The 19,301-nt window shown below is 40.2% G+C and overlaps 1 protein-coding gene across 7 annotated transcripts in view; it reads left to right on the forward strand.

Annotated features, from left to right (window-relative positions):
* The window catches only part of PHLDB2 (pleckstrin homology like domain family B member 2), a 203,717-nt gene that overhangs the window by 76,655 nt on the left and 107,761 nt on the right, over positions 1-19,301 (forward strand). For 5 of the 7 annotated variants that reach the window (XM_069475080.1, XM_069475082.1, XM_069475085.1 and 2 more), the window contains exon 2: positions 15,949-16,084. In XM_069475080.1, coding sequence (XP_069331181.1) covers positions 15,955-16,084 — 130 coding nt within the window. In that variant the 5' untranslated portion in view covers positions 15,949-15,954. The remainder of the gene's footprint in view (positions 1-15,948; positions 16,085-19,301) is intronic. The other 2 variants (XM_069475089.1, XM_069475081.1) reach the window with 1 other exon arrangement.

The following is a 19,301-nucleotide window of genomic DNA, read 5'->3' on the forward strand; positions in this document are numbered from 1 at the left end:
AATTTAGAAAGTACATATCACTCCAAAAAAAAAAAAAAAATCTGGGTATTGAGTTTCTTGCTTTGTTGCAGACTCAAATATTCTATTTCGAGTGCCAGAAACCGGTTAGTAACCATTTCATTGCCTTCATAGTTCCAAGTTTTATGCACATCAAAGGATCATCACATGTAGCCAAAATGATCCTTGCATAGTGAGCAAAGTTCTGACACAAAGCATACTTGAGCAGGGCAATCAGTCACAGGATCATTGCTCTATTACTTCCCAACCTGCAGATAACTTCGAACCATCCTCTCGCCTTGCCTTGAGAAGTGAAGAAATTCTTAGCACTATCCTCTGATAGGTCCACTTGCTGGTCTGCTCATTTCCCTCTGTCAGTCTGGAGCAGAAACCTGAGAGACACCCTGTCAGCATGCTAGCCCCAAGGAACCAGAGCCAGTACTTCTCCTTAGAAATAGATTTTTTTTTAATCTGACTCATTTGGTAGCTTCAACTGCGAAACCTTACGGTGTGTTAAAGTTCATGGTGGTTTTTGTACTTGCTATACAGGTATGTCCCTCTCAAGAACTCTGGCATGGACATTACTGGTGGTCTATAGCCTCTGTTGTTTTTTCTTCCTTTCCAACAGAACTGTGACGTTGGTCAGGTATACACCCCTTTCTGACTCAGCCCACATCCCTCGATGGTCTGATTGACTGAAGGGTTATCTCATAACTTTTTCCCATGGTTGGTTCTGGAGTGGGCATGTGACCCAAACCGACTAGAGGTTTCCAGGGGAAAAGTCTCTTTGTCTTTGAGGGACTTTTCAGGAAGCAGGTCTCCTCTACACCAGAGTGTAAGTAAAGGCTTATAGCCCTGACTGCAGCTGGCAGTCATGAAGGGACTGTCCTTAGAATGAAGCTTGTGTTCACCAGAGCTCCGAGTGGAAGCACCTGAAGCCCAGTGAGTCCACGATGTCCAGTTATACAAGCCAATGACTTTCCATATGGTTTAAGCTAATTTGATGGACTTGTAGCTGAAAGTATCCTAATAGATGCAAATTTTGTTGGACATTTAAAATATTTTAATATATACTATGTGGAACGGCCACTGATAAGTTTAGCTTTTTCAGTTATAGATGCATAAATAATTCACTCTGCCTGACTATTCTAGAAAGTATGGAAAAATTGTTCCTTTTATTTCTAATTGTAGACTACCTTTCTATACCATCTCTTAATAGCCTCATCTGCTCTCACTAAGAACTTAGCATTTAATCTGTGAATTCAAAAGATGACTATTCCATAGTTTATTTCTGAGAAGAAATTTGTTTAACTTTTAGCATTATCAATAGGCAAGAAGACAGAAATACTGAGAAGGAAAAGACTTACTCAAACCCACAAATTTCCAAAATCTAGGTAACTGTCACAAGACCAAATCACTGTAGGGCATTGAACAAGCATACAAGACTGTGTTTTTCTCTGATAAGCTGGATCCAGATTCTTAACTTTGTCAGTACATTTCTATTTTGGTGATAGATGAAGATTCTTACACCACCAAAAGGGGAGATATTTAGGGAGACTGTAAAATGTTAATTTTAAAAGATTCTCAGCTGGGCGCAGTGGCTCATGCCTGTAATCCCAGCACTTTGGGAGGCAGGAGTGGGAGGATCCCCTTGAGCCCAATAGCTCAAGACCAGAATGGGCAACGTAGTGAGACCCTGTGTCTACAAAAAATAAAAAAAAAAATTAGCTGGACGTAGTGGCATCAGCCTGTATTCCCACCTACTCCATGGTTGAGGAGGGAGGATCACTTGAGCCCGGGGAGTTGTAGGTGGCAGTGAGCTATGATCGTGCCACTGCGCTCCAGCCTGGGTGACAGAATGAGACCCTGTCTCTAAAAAAAAAAAAAAAAAGAGGAAGCAAGAAAGAAAGGAAAAAAAGATTCTCACCTTTTAAAACTCTTAATAAAGGCAGAGGTAGTGAGAAAATCATATTGGCCATACTTGGAATAGAGTAAGATTCTCCATGGAAAGAAAACACAAATCACACTTCCTGTCCTAAGTAACCCCTTACGTGCTGCATTATTATGTTTTTCACTTGAAAGTTCTCAATTTTTAGCTCATTTAAATCTTTCATATATAAGAGAGCTAGAAAAGAAAAGGAAGATTGAAATAAAATTAATTACTTGCTCTGTGGTTGTTTTAAGAATTTTAATTAGGCCGGGTGCGGCTCACGCCTGTAATCCTAGCACTGTGGGAGGCCTAGGCGGGAGGATCGCTCGAGGTCAGGAGTTCGAGACCAGCCTGAGCAAGAGCAAGACCCCATCTCTACTAAAAATAGAAAGAAATGATCTGGAAAGCTAAAAGTATATATAGAAAAAAATTAGCTGGGCATGGTGGCTCATGCCTGTAGTCCCAGCTACTTGGGAGGCTGAGGCAGAAGGATTGCTTGAGCCCAGGAGTTTGAGGTTGCTGTGAGCTAGGCTGACACCACGGCACTCTAGCCTGGGCAAAGAGTGAGACTCTGTCTTTAAAAAAAAAAAAAAAAAAAAAAAAGAATTTTAATTTAAGAAAGAGTTTTCTGGAATAAAATTAGGATTATCTTTAAGTTCATTCATTTTTGTCATTTCTCCTTAATACATTTATTATCATTAATACTAACATACTGTAAGACTAAATATTTGTTCGTGTCATTGGATAGTTTTTTAAATAAGTCCTCAACAATATACAAATCAAGTAAAGCTCCTTTACTAGGGTATCTGTTGGAATTATCTAATTATTCAAAGGGATAAACCTGGCACATTGGGGAGACGTCCACCGACATACCTTTACATCTGGAAAGCGTCATTTTCTAAGGCATTTGGGTAATCCTAAACACTTGTGCCACTTTTTATTCCCTTGCCTAAGCACTGAGGAATCTTGGCAGCTAAACCAAAAATTGGACTCTACATTTTCTATCAAACAGATAGAGTTCTGGATAGAAGAAAGCATGATAAGAGTAGAACAAAGAGGAAATCCATAAAGCCCAACAGTAATGCCATAATTTTGCTCCGTGGCCAGCGTAGGAATGCAGGAATTTTGCCATCCCACATTCCTTTGTCAATTCTGCCAAGGGAGGTGTGGTCATGTGGTGGTGGAATGGGAGTGGCGGCAGGAGGCAGTGGATCAGCTGACCCTCAACTCTCTGAGAGAAGGTCCTGCCTCCCTCTGCCCCTAGGAGCAGCCTGCTCTGGCAGCAAGGCAAGGCTGCATGTCCATAATCTCTAATTGCCAGGACTTACTGGGTAGTTTGGAGTCACCCTTCATAATTAATTCCCTTACTGGTAAGAAGCCCAAGCACATTCATTGAGAACAACAACTTGTTTATTACGGCACTTCAGGGTTCCTATTCAAAACTGGGAGATTTGGAATGAGTAATACTAAAACTAATGTTAAAGCACTCGCAATTCTAAAGTAATAGACATCTATCTTCCTTACGTATGCTGAGTGAATGTAAAATGATATGATTGCCTTTATTTTATTAATATGGATTTAAAAAAACACCTAATCTGAACATTTCCAAGAACTAAAAGTAATAAATTTAAGACAGTACAATGATTTAAATTTGATGCTTGGGCCTGCATAATGTATAATTCCTTTGTCTTCTTTCACTGGGTTATACGTTCAGAAAGCAGATATTGAGGACTCTCTATATAGCACTGAACTAGGCTCTACATTACAAAGCAAACTTAAACAAGTTATTGATTATTATCCTCCATACTCTTAAAAGGAATAGAGCATAGCACACAATAGAACTTAGTATTTATTGAATGGTGAATGAATAATCCATAGCAAAAGATAAATCACAAATGACTTCTCCTGTTATACTTTAATTGTATTTTGCAGGATATTGACTTATTTATTTAAAGTTAATGTGAAAATTCATTCTCTGTGTCTGTTCGGTGGCAAAGTGAAGCTATTTGGCTATTAAAATGAAAGGCATCACAAACTATTTTATGAGCATATGATTCCATTAATAAGAACAGGCAACTCTATTTGGAGTAAATTTAAGGTTGATAAGGATTCTGTTAAAGCTCTAGTGAGACTTTGTATAAACAGGTGCTTTGTAAAGTGCTGTGAAGATTTTTATAAAGCACAGAGTTATTAGAATGGAAATTGAAGTCAGGTAGGCTTGAGTTTAAGTCCCAGGTCTGTTGCTTACTGGCTGTACACCTGGGCAAGTCTGTAAACCCTGTATGCCTTAGTTTTCTCATACATAAAATGGAAAAGGATAATGCTACCTACATCATGCATTTTTAGTCAGTGTGAAATGAGCTGATGCACAAAAACTTTTTGGCTTAATTTCAGTTCATAGCAAGAACTCAATAAGTGTCAGCCATCATCATTTTCTTTTTCCCATCATCATCATCATCATCATCACCAGAGGTGTTAATTTCTCCCTTACTTGCTCATCCTACAAAATGTCAAGATTGCCAAGAGAAAAAAAGGAAAGGAAAAACAAAAATAAGCAGAAGTGCTACTAAATCACATTATCATAAACTCTCAACCAACAACAATCTGCAAACTGGTCTCTTTAGGCTTGACTTAGTTCAGACAGAAATCTGACTGTGTCATTCCTCTAATCTTTGCACCAATTGCCTGTGCCTCCCAAGCAAAGTCCAAGCCCCCTAGAACAAAAGGAGAGACTTTCAGATCTGAGCCCCTGCCTGCTTCTGCCACCTCAGCTCTTGCCACCCCTGACCACCTTCTGGCCAAATCCTACTCAGTTATGACTCAGTTAAGAAAAGACCAAAAACTGAGCAACTTAGCTCAGACTCTCTTTCCTCTTGGGAAGTAGGTGCTCACCCACTTGTTTAACTGTGTTATAAACATGCTACACCGTGAGCTCCTTATGGGTAGAACCCCAGGGCTTACCATAGTGCTTGGCACAGTCTAGGGGCTCAACAAATCTTTCCAAATAAATGATTGGATGAATAAGTGAATGCACACACACCAGATAACCAGATGCCAAGTACCTAGATGTGTAGTGTTGATGGAGCTGAGTACGCTTTATAGGGCTCGAAGTGGGCCAAAAAAAAAAAAAAAAAGCATTCATTTCCCAATCAAGTTTGAAAACAAGGAAAAGATAGACGGGAAGTCTGGCAGAAGGAGATAAGAATGTCATCTTCATAACTACGGAGCTGACAGAGCAGGGCACAGCTTATGCTCAGAGCAACAGAGGACTTCCAAAAGCTACATCTCCCCATTAGGTAGACATACCCACCAGCCACAGCACGGCTGCCCCCAGGGGCTGCCACTGTATACCAGAGCACAAAGGAGGTGAGCAGCAGTAGCACCTGAGGGCAGCTGGCTCCCAGGGACACAGAACCAGTTTATTTCACAAGTGCACTGATGGGAGAGTTGCCCCTTCTCCTCTGGGATACAGTGAACCAACCAGGGGAGAAAGGCCAAGAAGGTTACAGCAACTGAGGGCCAACTGCTTTATAAACATGGAGCCAGAAGAAGTGGCCCTTCCCCATCCCCAACATCCTCACATGCACTGATTGGTTCAGACGCTGGTGATATTTCCCACAAGTGACAGGGAAGCTGGATAACAAAGATATCTCCAAATTATAAATCTGTTAATGGATCATTTTTTATTTCCCCACTCTAATTCCCCCTGCTCAGTTAGTCAATGAACATAAGTTGAATGACATACTTAAACTACTTACCAAGATTTTAAAATTATTTTGGCTTCTAAAAGAACATACCTCCTGCTTGACTCCATTTATTTTATGAAATCTAGCAAATATTTATTGAGTTCCTGCCAAGTGCCATGGACTGTAGACTATAAATACGAAGACATCACAGTGGTCCTCTGTTGTTTATAAGACATCAGCATCTATGAGATAGAGAAAAGGCAGTATGGTCACTTGTGAGAATAAAAGGAACAGAGACAAATATTTACGACATTTTTTCTAATTTCCAAATGTTTTTCAGAATAGTTAAGTGACTGTTCCCCCAGAGTTTTAGACGTTTCCCTTCTCCCATCATCAGCACTAATTAGAGCCAAGAGACCAATGATAAAAGGTCATGGAGCCCACAGGAGAGCCATTTATCTTCCCTATCTCTTCCATATTTCCCCATCTCACAAAGGCCTGCAACTGGTAAGGAGATGAATTGGGTGAGAGGGTTTGGACATATTATTCAAATCCATCACTATAATTGAAAAACAACTCAAACTAGTTTCTCCTCCCTAAATGAGGGCAGTGTGCTTACTCAACTCTCCTATCCTAAATTCCTGGATCATCCATTATTCTTTTGTTCAAAAAAAAAAAAAAAACTGGCATCTGATATTTCTAAGAATTCCATTTTCCTTTTTACTTTAACTAGATTCTGGAAGACTATTCACGATATTTCACTAGATCCTAAACTCACACTATTTTTTTTAATCTCATATCTATCACCTTACATCTCATCACCAAACTCACAGAACTATTTTTAAAAAGTAGGACTTAGGTAGCACTCTAATTTCGAAAATGTTCAGATTCAGGGTCCACTCCCAACTTCAACTTCTTAACCAAACCATTATGAAGAAATTTGTAATTTTGTTTCCCCCACCGATCCACCAGCTACACTAAATGATGCATATAAACCTACCAAAATTTGGAGCAGGCCTCCACACTCTCTGCCTTGTTCCTGATTGCCAGAAAAACAGCTTTTCCCCTTCCTCCACTTCCAGGCCTCTATTAGATGAGTATCAGGAGCATGAGGTAATTTCTAAAGGCACTTCCACTATCACTTTGCAATTGCTTGGCAGCACACACGGAATGACAAGCAGGGAAAATGAGGCTGGTATTTCTGCTTGGAAAAACAAAAGTTAGTCACAGAGTTAAAACAATCTAAAATTCTTTACCTTAAATGCTACAGTTTTCTATTAAATTATAAGATATCATATAGATTGATAGCAGTAATTAAAAAAGAATCTCTGTAGCTTCATGAGTATGCATAAATATTTTGTTTCTAAATGTTATGAATAAGGAAAATGGCCAAAAGAGGCAAGACATCCCAGGGTCTAAGCATATCATTGTCAGCATGCAGGACTGTAAGATCTTAGGCAACTAATTATACTTCCATGTCTTTTTTCTAGATTTGCAAAAACAAAGAAAAGAGGAAAAAAAAGGCATGAAACTTTTTAAAAAATCACTATATCCACTCAGAATCTACAGGAGATAGGAAAAATAAAAGGAAGTTGTAGATAGTAGAATTATAAATATTGTAGGGACTTCTGCAAATCACTTAGCATAGGCATTTAAAAAATTTTTAAATATAATATTTATGCTCATCTAATGTAATGCATATTGAATATTGAAAAGGATTTAAAAAGAGACTTTCATGTATTAAAAAAATTATTATTGGGCCTCAAAGTAATATTCTTCTAATAAAACACCCAAGTGTTTCTTCTACTCAAAGCATTTTGAAGTCACAAAGGAAAAAGTGCTCTTTCCAGGGGCACATTTCTATGGTCAATAAGCTAGAAGGGACCTTTGTGCAAAAATTTCCTTAGAGCCATTAATTTAAACCCATCTGGAGAAGCAATAAGTAATCCTGTAATAAAATACTGACTTTATAACATACCACTATGATGCCCCATGTGGGATCCATTTTTATAATATGCTTACCCTATCTATATTCAGTGTGTCCCAATATACAGTATTGTTCAAGGCCAAATTTGAATAAATGCTGATTGTTTCATGTAAGAACAAGCAGACAGGGATATCTGTGTATATCTATCTATACCCATCTGTCTAGACACATGTATAGATGATGTAGATACAGACATAAATATGGATGCAGATATAGATACATTCCAGGTTAAAAATATAAGCAAGTTTGACGTGGGGACAAATTCATAAAGATTAGTTTCACAAGTAGGATGTTGTACTACTTACCAACTCATATATTAGTTTGAAAGATCTAGAGTTAATTATAGGTGAATCAGGTTGGATAAGCTAGCTTTTAGGGTGAGCAAGGCTGTGTCAGAGAGAGTTGTTCCCTTTAATCCTGGGACCCAGCAGCAGTAGAAAAGATCTATGGTGTTGCTGCCCATGGCATTGGCTCAGGAGTCTTGCCTTTGACCCTGCAGGCTTAGCTGCAAGCTCTCTCCATATTGACCACATCGCTTGTCTAAGCCCTACAGGAACTGTAACCTAGAAAGCCTGCCCAGGCACACTGTGGACCGCTGCCAAGAACTACCACAACTCTAACCACAGTCCAAGCCTTTGGCACAGCACCACTTTATACCAAATACACGTTAACCTACATCTAATCATCCATTTCTGCCTGAAGCCAACAATCCTTTCAGAATTTACTCCTGTTAATGGCACTATTTGCTTGTAATGGTATGAAATTTGCAGATTTAATATGTTCTTATATTTTTATTTTTTAAAAAAAACAAAAAATATCAATAGGTAAAATTATACCAATTAATCAAAGTAAATATTTTAAGGCCAATCCACTCCTACACAGTTCCATCTCCAGTTCCCAGGGGAAAACAGTATTAATTTTAGTGTTGTTCCTTTCTGACACTTAGGCTTTTTTCTGCTTTTAATGAAAATCAGATGACATTACATAAAAATGTGCGTGTGTGTGTCTCTGTGTGTGTAGAAATATATATATATATATATATTAGTTTACAATTTGCTCTTTTCTCTTGAAACTTATAATTCGGGTCAGTTTATATAGATTTACCTCGTTCTCATATCATTCCATTGTATGAACATATAGGAGTCTACTTAACTATCATCTTGCTGAGGGTGTTTCAGTTCTTCAGTATGGTGCCATCATAAACACAGCTGCAGTAAATACATTTGAACATATAAATTTAAGTACTTTTGCTCTCATTTCTTTAGAAGACAGACTTTCAGAAATGAGATTGCTGGATCATAGGGTATCCTATGTGAATAATTTTTAATAAATGATGCCAAATTATTGTGGCAAATTTTGGATTTCTTTTTCTTATTCTAACTTATTACTTTGTAGACTCCAACCAAGGTCTATGGAAACTTCCTTTGGGATATCATCCTGCCATTTCCTCCTGACCTGACATCCACGTGATTACATTTTAGGTCCTATTTAGACTCTAACATGCTTAGACACTGGCCTTAGCTTCCTGACTGTTTTTTATATATCCAATATATTCTATATATTACTGTCACATTAATCTCTCAAAACTTGCCTTATGCATATCACACCTCTGTAATCTTCCATCAGTCCCCAGTGACTGAAAAAATCAACCTCAATCATGCATCCAAAATCTTTCACAATCAGGCTGCAATCCTATTCATTTTATCCTCATTTCTCCTATTTAAAAATGTAAGAGAAAAGGGTGGGGGGAGAGATATCGATCTACCATGAGTCACACATGCTTAGGCATTTTCATATGCCTTAAATACTTTAATCCTCATGTTAGTTGCAAAAGAGGGGAAACTTATGGATTGGGGAGAAAACTTACTTTCTACCACATAGTCATAGTATCTAGAGCTGTGGTCTGAACTGTAGTATATCTGGCTGCTAAATGCATTTTCTCCCATCCAATACTAACCAGGCCCGACCCTGCTTAGCTTCCAAGATCAGACAAGATCAGGCACATTCAGGGTGGTAAGGCTGTAGATGCTAAATGCATTTTGTTATTATCATGCCATATTTCAGTTCAACCAGAAACTATTTATTCAACACATACTACATGCAAAGTACTTTATTAAGTGCTATAGAGGATTAAAAACATAAAAAGAATGGCACATAACTGACATTTAATAATGGCACCTGCCTGCCCAGCAGCAGCTCCTTCCAGGCAGCTGTGCTTTGTGCCATGTGCCCTTGACCTTGGCAATAGCTGGTTCAAGCAAAGGTAGACACCTGCTCTGGTGGTCTGCTGCAGTATAACAGGCACCTCAATACTCGATGCCTTAAAACAATGACAACATGTATACTGTTCACAAATCGGCACTCTGGGTAAGGCTCAGGGTGAACATCTTGTCTCTGTTCCACTCAGCATCAGCTGGGGACACTCAAAGGCCAGAACTGGGAATCATCTGAAATCTTGGTCACTCACTTGTCTGGGAGGTGGGTGCTGGCTGTCAGCTGGGTCCTCAGTAGGGGCTGTCACCAGGAACAACTTCACATAGCAACTCCATGCAGCCCTTCCTCTTCCTCATGGCGTGGGGCCTAGGTTCCAAGGGTGAGCATCTCTGAAGGGACAGACAAAAGCTGTTTTGGCCTTTTACAGTTTAGTCTTGGAAAGCACATAGCATCACTTTCACTGCATTTACAGGCCTGCTCAGAGCCAAGGGAAGAAGTGCAGCCCCCAGCTCATACTGGAGGAGCATGTGAAACGGTGGGGCCATCTTTGGAACACAATCTGCCATAGCACCTCTATGCATGCCAGGGATCTGTCATAGGAAGATAATCTGGCACAAATTCTCTTTCAAGTGAATATAACTTAAGAAGAATTTAGAGACTAAAACAGCTGCTGGAGATTAATCTGGAAGGACATAATGGAGAAAGAAGAGAGAGGGGCCATGACGAAGCATGTGTTCACTGGAGTTATGAGGCAAAGAGAAGTCAGGGGTACGAACAGAGGTCCTGCTCACCTTTACAGCCCCAGCACAGCACAGTGCCCAACACATGGGAAATGCTCCCATTTGTCACGTGAAGAAATTCACAAATGACTGAAAAGGAGGAACACAAAAGGAGGGGTAAATTTGGAGGAGGGAAGATGAGATTCCGCTGAAAACATGCTGAGTTTGAGGGTCCAGTTATAGCTCCCCACTGAGGTGTCTAACAGGTGGTTAGTGATGTGGATCTGTAGCTCAGAAGAGAGGGCAAGAATTAGGCACAGGGCTTAGGAAGCCATGGACAAGGGAAGCTTTGGCTGTGGATGAGATTGCCAAAGAATCTACGTTATTCGGGAGGAATAATGAAGTGGCTAGTACTATAGGCTTTGAGTCTGAGCACCTGGATTAAAGTCTGTCATGCCTGCTTCACCACCTACTAACTGTGTGTTTTCTAGGTTTAGTTACTTAATATCTCTGTACCTCAGCATCCCATTATAACATTGTTATAACAATAAAACCAAGCTCAGACAGCTATTTGCCTGTGAAGTAACCAGAAAACAGCCTGGCACAGAGTAAAAAAATCAATGCACACTGGTTATCATAACTATTATCAAGTTTAAAAAAAAAAAATCTAAAGTTTAGGAATGAACAGAGAAAGAGCCAGAGAATAAGATTGGGCAGGAAGGCCTTATGCAATCTTGTGTAATATTCCTTATGAAAGTTTGCAGTTACAGTCATTACTGAGTTGCCTAATATCAAATAGTGGCTGATCTGTTAATAAAGAGGGAGTGAGTGACATGGAGAACAGTATTTTCGTTATCTCTCTTTCACAGAGTGTGCGCTCTTTGGGGTGCTATACTTATACGTATCATATTAAAAAAATGTGTATGCTGCACTCAAATAAATTTTGGAAATGCTGGATTAAATGGAATTAAATGGGCATTTCCTTAGCACCTATACGAAATGCATATTCTAATACGTGCTGTGGCCTGCTAAGAAGGGGATGTGTGGGAAACAACGTGGTGCAGGTACTGAGGAACAGACTGATACAGACCTACGTCTGCATTTTGTCTCTGTCTCCTTCTGTTGATCTTGGACAAGTTCTTTATGTTTTCTGAGCTGTTTTCTGACTATTGTATTGTCTGTAAATGAGTGAAAATTACCTAATATACGGATTTGTGGTGATGATAAAAGGAGGTAATGTCAGTAAAACAAACTTAGCACAGTGCCTAGCATGTAAGTGCTCACATGTAATGGTTGCTATTATTATTATCTGGTCTTTAGCAGGTTCAGCTCTTGCCTCTATCAATAATCCTTTCCTTAGACCTCAGGGTTTTTTTTTTTAAGATTATTTTTTACAGTAGTTTTAGGTTCATAGCAAAATTGACAGGAAGGTACAGAAATTCTCATATACCCACTGTCTTTACACATGCAAAGCCTCTCCCTTGTTAACATTCCCACCAGAGTGGTACATTTGTTCCAACTGATGAACCAGCATTGACACATCATAATCACGCAAGGTCCATCATTAGAACTCACTCTTGTACACTCTGTGGGTTTAGACAAATATATACTGGCACGTACCTACCATTACAGTATCTTACAGAGTGTTTTCACTTTCCTAAAAATCCTCTGTATACCTTCTTTTTAAAAGACAGATTTATCGAGATATAATTCACATACCACACAATTCACTTATTTAAAGTTTACAGTCCAATGGTTTTTAATATATTCAAAGTCATCCACCACCTAATTTTAGAACATTTTCCTCACCCCCTAAAAGAAATTCCTTACTCACTGCAGTCACTCCCCATCTCTCCTTTATCTCCCCCACATCCAACTCTGGGCAACTGCTAATCTACTTTGTATCTCTATAAATTTGCCTGTTCTGAACATTTCACATAAATGCATATAAATGGAACCGTACAATATGTGATCTTTAATTTAGCATGTTTTCAAGGTTCATCCATGTTGGAGTATTGTGTCAGTACTTCATTCTTTTTTATGGCTGAATAATATTCCATATAGATAAACCATAGTTTATCTATTCACCTGTGGAAAGGCATCTGAATTGTTTCTACTTTTTTACTATTATGAATAATGACACCATGAATATTTGTATTCAAGTGTTTGTGATAACATATATTTTCCTTTCTTTTGGGTATATACCTAACAGTGGAATTTCTGGGTCTTATGGCAGCTCTACGTTTAACCTTTTGAGGAATTGTCAGGTTGTTATTCAAAGTGGCATTTTGTATTTCCACAAGCACCCTATGAGTGTTCCAATTTCTCCACATCCTCTCTAACACTTGCTATTATCCATCTTTTTCATTTTAACCCTCCTAGTGAGTGTGAAATGGTACCATATTGCAGTACTGATGTGCATTTCCCTAATGGCTAGCGCTGTTCAGAATCTTTCCATGTGCTTATCAGCCATTTGTATAGCTTCTTCAGAGAAATGCCTATTCAGATCTTTTGACCATTTTGGATTTTAAGAGTTTTTGAAAAATATATTCTAGATATAAGTTCCTTATCAGATATATGATTTGCAAATATTTTCTCCTGTTCTGTGAGTTGTCTTTTCACTTTATTAATAGTATTGTTTGTAGCAAAAAAGTTTTTTAAGCTTCTTTTTTAATATAACTTACGGTAGTCCATATTTCCTACAATAATATTCACTGTGGTAGACTTTCAACGGAAGATGTGGCCTTGTACTTCATTGATGAAAGTGAGCCCCTCAGTATGTAAAAGTCCTCTACTCTTGACCCTTTGTGCCACACAACTATTGACCTTCATGAGCATCTATTCTCACCTCTTTCCTCTGTCCATTGCCTTGAGATGAGGAGCCCTTCTAGTCAAGACCAACATGCCACCTGGGTTCTTGACCCCATCTTCTCTCTTCCAGGACATTGTGATATCACTTAATCCCCCTCTTTCTAGATCTTCAACATTTCCCTCATCCCATGAACTAACTTGGCTTCATTTCTCTGATTTTAAGAAAAAAACATAACTTCTTATGACCTGCATCCTCCAAATATATATCTCTAGTTATAATCTTTACTCTGCACTTCACTTGGATGCTCTGCAGATATATTTCAACTCAACATGTCCAGTATTGAATTCCCCTCCTCACACCACATCTGCTCCACTTCCTGTATTTCTATTCTCAGAAAATGGCACCATCAATATTCTGCATTGACCAGGTCTATACAAACCTACCCTCAAAGCCTGAGGAAACTAAAAGGCTGAAGAAAGAGGCTGACAAATCCAGTTTCTCAGAGAGAAACATTTAATAGGGACTTAAAAACAGAAGCCATGTCTTGAACTTCTTGGGCCGTGGTGAGACAAGATAAAGGCTCCCTGCACCATTATCCTATGGACCCAGAGCTTAAGTACCACAGAGAAAAAATGCATAGGACCTCTCAGGGAAGGGCAAGAATGCTATGTGAATCTTCCTAAGAGCAGACTTTATGGTTTAGGTTGTTTTGACCTAAGGCCAGGATTTACAGTAACAGCAGATAAAGTGGAAATCTTAGAGGCATTCCCAGAACAGGAGTTAATCAGAAGTCAGCATGGCAGATTAGCATCCAAAATGGAGGCCGGGCGCGGTGGCTCACGCCTGTAATCCTAGCACTCTGGGAGGCCGAGGCGGGTGGATTGCTCAAGGTCAGGAGTTCGAGACCAGCCTGAGCGAGACCCCGTCTCTACTAAAAATGGAAAGACATTATATGGACAACTAAAAATCTATATAGAAAAAATTAGCCGGGCATAGTGGCGCATGCCTGTAGTCCCAGCTACTCGGGAGGCTGAGGCAGGAGGATCGCTTAAGCCGAGGAGTCTGAGGTTGCTGTGAGCTAAGCTGACGCCACGGCACTCACTCTAGCCTGGGCAACAAAGTGAGACTCTGTCTCAACAACAAAAAAAAAAAAAAAAAAAAAAACAAAATGGAGTTGCTTTATCCCTCACAATCATCCACCACCTGCTCAGGTCACAGTAGACTCTCCCTTGCACCCACTTCCCAGTGCCAATAAATCATCTTAGCCTGATGAATTTTATCTCCCATCTATGTCACAGCCTGCACATCACTATCTTAAACAAATGCCCTAGTTTTGTTACTTGGCACCTTTCCCCTGAACTAATGTATAGACCTCTAACTTGTCTTTCTACCTCCAGTTCTGCCACCATTAAAATTTGTCCTCCTTAATACATCAAGGACAATTTAAACAAAAATGGATACATTTTTAGTATTTGAATAGAAGGTGGGGGTTGTCATCTTATGAAGTAATGTACATTACTGGTTATGTGACTTTCGACAACTCTTTTATTCTTCCTCAGCCTCTGGCTCCTCATTTATAAAACAAAAATGATAATACTTAGTCTTAGAGCCATTGTGAGAATCAGCTGAGAAAATATTTGGGATAGTATGTGCACAACAAATGGGAGCCCTTACATGACAGTGGGATCATGTCATCTCCTGGGGCGCCCCTGAGTCTGCAGAGAGTACTGGACACGGGACACCCGCAGAAGGCCTGACCTGAAGTCAGGAGCACCTTGGGGAGCTCTTGAGAAAAAGGATACTGGTTTCCTTCCATATAATATGGGATTTTGTAAAAATTAGAAGAAATAATAAAGACAAAGTACCTAACTGTGTGGCTGGCATGGTACAGAAAATAAGCAGCAATGAAGGCCAGGTGCAGTGGCTCACATCTGTAATCCAGCACTCTGGGAGGCCAAGGCAGGAGGATTGCTTGAGGCCAGAAGTTTGAGGCCAGCCTGAGCAAGAGCCATATCCTTTCTGTACAAAAAAAGTAGAAAAATTAGCTGGGTGCGGTGGTGCACCCCTGTATTCCGATCTACTTGGGAGGCTGAGGCAGGAAGATCACTTGAGCCCAGGAGTTTGAGGTTGCTGTGAGCTGTGATGACATCACTGCACTTTAGCTGGGTGACAGAACAAGACCCTGTCTCAAAAAAAAAAAAAAAAAGAAAAGAAAAGAAAGAAAAAGAAAAGAAAAGAAGTAGCAATAAATCCAAGGGGAAACAACTATGCTAAAAAACTAGCCCTTCTTTTGGTCTAAGCACTACTCATTACTCATTTGCTAGGATCTGTTTCTTAAAAATCTGTAACTATTCTATCCACAAGTGTGCTTTTGTTGGTGGTGGTGCTGGTGGTGTGTAAGTTTTGCCATTCTAAAGGGTAGCTAGCAGTAGAATAACAGGGTGATCCAAGATGTCTGTTTTTCAACTTCAGTAGCAGTTTGTGTCTCCAGATGTTCAACATCTATGTTTAACAGATGAAGTCCTGTTGACCTCCTGCTTTCAGAGGTCAGTTCAGTTTTCAGCTTCCCAATTATGGTATCTCTCTTTTCTCGCTGAGCACAGGCTGACATGGATCCCAGTTTCTCCTCTGAGACTCAGCAGAAGATCCTGATGGAGGAGGATGATACCCAGAGAGAGGAGCCCAGGGAAGATGGTGTTGGTGTTGGTGATGTGCAACATTTTGGTGAGAACTCTCTTGGTGTGTACTTCATTCTCAGAGGTTTTCAGTACATGTTTAAAGTATCTGCTCCGTCATAACTTATTGAGAATGCTCTGGCATTTTTTCAGTATAAACTCAGGAGTCCAGAAAGCACCAAGAAGACAGCCTGAGGCTGGCAATCTTGTCCAGAGCTTTGGTCAGGTGCTAACTCATAGGTCACTGTTTCTTACCTCACTGAAGACAAGTTGAAGTTTTCTTTAGCCCAGATGCTGAATGACAGGAAGACCAAAGCAGCTGATGTGAAGAAGTGTTTTCCAGTGACTCATCAGTCATACAGGAATCCAAGCCCCCACAGAAAGGGGTGTGATGAGATGCACAGAGAAAGGCACCAAGTTTTGGCTCTATCAGACTGGCTGACCCTACCATCTCCTCCCAGGAGGGAGGAGGCTCCAACCCAGCCACTCACAGTTCATGGGGTTTGTGGTGCTGGTTGAAATCTTTGCAAAGGGTTCCCCTGGCACTTAAAAAGAAAAAAATGGACCTATAAAATGTATATTTCCCTCATTTATTTTTTATTATATCTCAGATGATCAAGTATGCTTGAGCACCCCGTTTCAATCAATCTCATTAGTATTTCCTTGCTGCCAGCTGATTAGCTTTGTACTGTGGAGTCTCTGTTTCTCTCTCTCCCCCCTCCCCCACCCTCCTCTCTGTTTCTCTCTTTATAGCATCTTACTGGATAGATCGCTCTATTGTGGGGACTGGCAAGTTTGTGATCTGTAGGGAGTATATATTTTGAACAGGCACGGAAGATAAAACAGAAAAATTGCAATACAATAATGTGAAATACTTTGGCACCCAGTCAAAACAAGGCATGAAGTTGGGAAAATCTTTCTGGCTAGGGTGATTTCTGAACTGACTATTGCTGGGTGGACTGTGGTTATGAAGAAAGAGGTAAACAAGTGTGTGTGACACATGTGAATAACCAAAAATAGTTCATTGTAATTGCAACACTCACTTCTTGCAGGAATAGGAGGGAGGAAATGGTAAGCTATTAGGTGGGAAATAACCTAGAGTAACCAGATGAGTTTTTTTGTTTGTGTATTTGGTTTCACACTAATCTAAGGATTCCAGATTTATTTTATCTTAAAGTATTTGAGAAGTTATTGAAGAATTCTAAGCATTGAAGTGATGTGATTAGATTTTTGGTATCAAAGACCAATTCATGTAATTATTCAACAAATGTTATACAGTGTCAGTCATATATGAAGTACTGAGAGGTGCTGGGGATATATTAATAATAGTGAACAAGATAGAAGTATGCCTGCCCTCACAAAGCTTACTGTTTCATTGGGGGGACATAAAATAATTAAAAATTTTAATTAGTGCTACTGAGGCTTGATATAGAACCTTATTATAATTCCAGTGTCTGCCTACCCCTGTCCCACCTGGCCATCACATCCTGCCAAGCTTCAAACACTGAGAATTACTCAGCAACTTCCTCATACCCTATCCCCTCTCATGGCCAAATTCACAGGGCCTTGGGTTTGATACTTTCAGACCTTCTCTCCAAAATCTGAATCTTATCATTTCCTCTAGGCTCTTCACCTGTTATTGCCTTGGGCAAGCCTTGCTTACCACACACCTATGTCCCTTCAGCAACATACCTAATAAGGTCCCATCTCTTCTTGACCCCTGGGCTTGTCCCTGGCCCTCAAGAAGTCATTGCTGAAAACACTGGGTAATAAGTGAAGGCAAAGAGGATGGGGAGAAGAGTACTATTGACAGGTATTAAAGAGGTAAAAATGATATGATGTGGCAATGGGTTGATAACCAATGTGGCAGGGGTTGAGGAAGAATGAGGGACTGAAGAAGTTTTCTAGGTCGGGGAGTTGGATGACTAGATATTAAGAGATTGCCCTTTACTTGATTATAGAATACAACAAAGAAGGAGGGCCGAGGGTGCACATGGGGGAAGGTGATAATGACTTGGACATGTTGAGTCTGCTGTGCCCAAGGGGTATCTCCATGCAGGTGTACAGTATGTGATTCCATCTTCCCCCTCGTGTCCCCTCAACTCTCCTTTCTTGTACTGAGGATTGTGGCAGTTGGGATGGAAAATAAGGGATTGATATTTCCAATAGGCTCAAACTATTCAACTATTTGCAAAGCCATTGAGAATCTAACATGAAATGCTAATAGCCCATGAGAGATAGATAATATTTTCTTTTGAGAAGTAATTGACAGTGAATTATCCATCAAGGATGATGTTGTGCTTCACCAATATGGAGCTTTCAAAATTGCCTGTGTTGGCAGTCTTCAACCTTTTTGGCACAAGAGACTGGTTTCATGGAAGGTAATTTTTCCATGAATGTGGGGTGGGGAGGTGGGGAGGAGTGGTTTGGGGATGATTCCAGTGCATTACATTTATTGTGCAAGCTTCCCTGCTAATGATAATCTGTATTTGCAGCTGCTCCCCAGCACTAGTATCACCACCTCAGCTCCACCTCAGATCATCAGGCATTAGATTCTCATAAGGAGCACACAACCTAGATCCCTCGCGTGCACAGTTTACAGTAAGGTTCGCTCTCCTACGAGAATCTAATGCTGCCTGGTCTGACAGGAGGTGGAGCTTACGTGGTGATATGTGATGGGGAGAGGCTGTGACTACACATGAAGAGTGGCTTGCCTGCCCGCCTGCCTGCTGCTCACCTCTTGCTGTGCAGCCCAGTTCCTAACAGGCCACAGACCAATACAGGTCCGAGGCCCAGGGGTTGGGGACTGCAGGCCCGTGTAAAGTATTTTCCACCTGGATAGTCACTTTGATAACTTCTGGATGCAGGGCAAAACTAGCTTGTGCAACAGGAAAACAATAAACCACATTGGGACCTATTTTGATTACATTGCTCATCAATGCTCAGCGGACTAGAGAAGTGAGAAGCAATTAGGTGATTTCCCCCCCATCAGCACGGCAGCTGTTGAGGGGTCCTCAGATCTTATCTGGGAGTTTTGTAGAGGAAACAGAGAGAGTCCCAGAAAGCTCTGCCAGCAGGCCTGTGGTAGAAGGGGGAAAATATACTCATTAAACATATTTATATTTGCCCTGTGACTAGTCGATTTATTTCAATACAATCATGCATGGCATAACAATGTTTCGGTCAGTGATGGACTGCATATACAATGGTGGTCCTGTGTGATTATAATGGAGCTGAAAAATTCTTATCACCTGGTGACATTGCAGTCATGGCTTTGTAGT

Source organism: Eulemur rufifrons, chromosome 7 (assembly GCF_041146395.1).
Source record: "Eulemur rufifrons isolate Redbay chromosome 7, OSU_ERuf_1, whole genome shotgun sequence".
NCBI classification, from domain to species: Eukaryota; Metazoa; Chordata; class Mammalia; order Primates; family Lemuridae; genus Eulemur; species Eulemur rufifrons.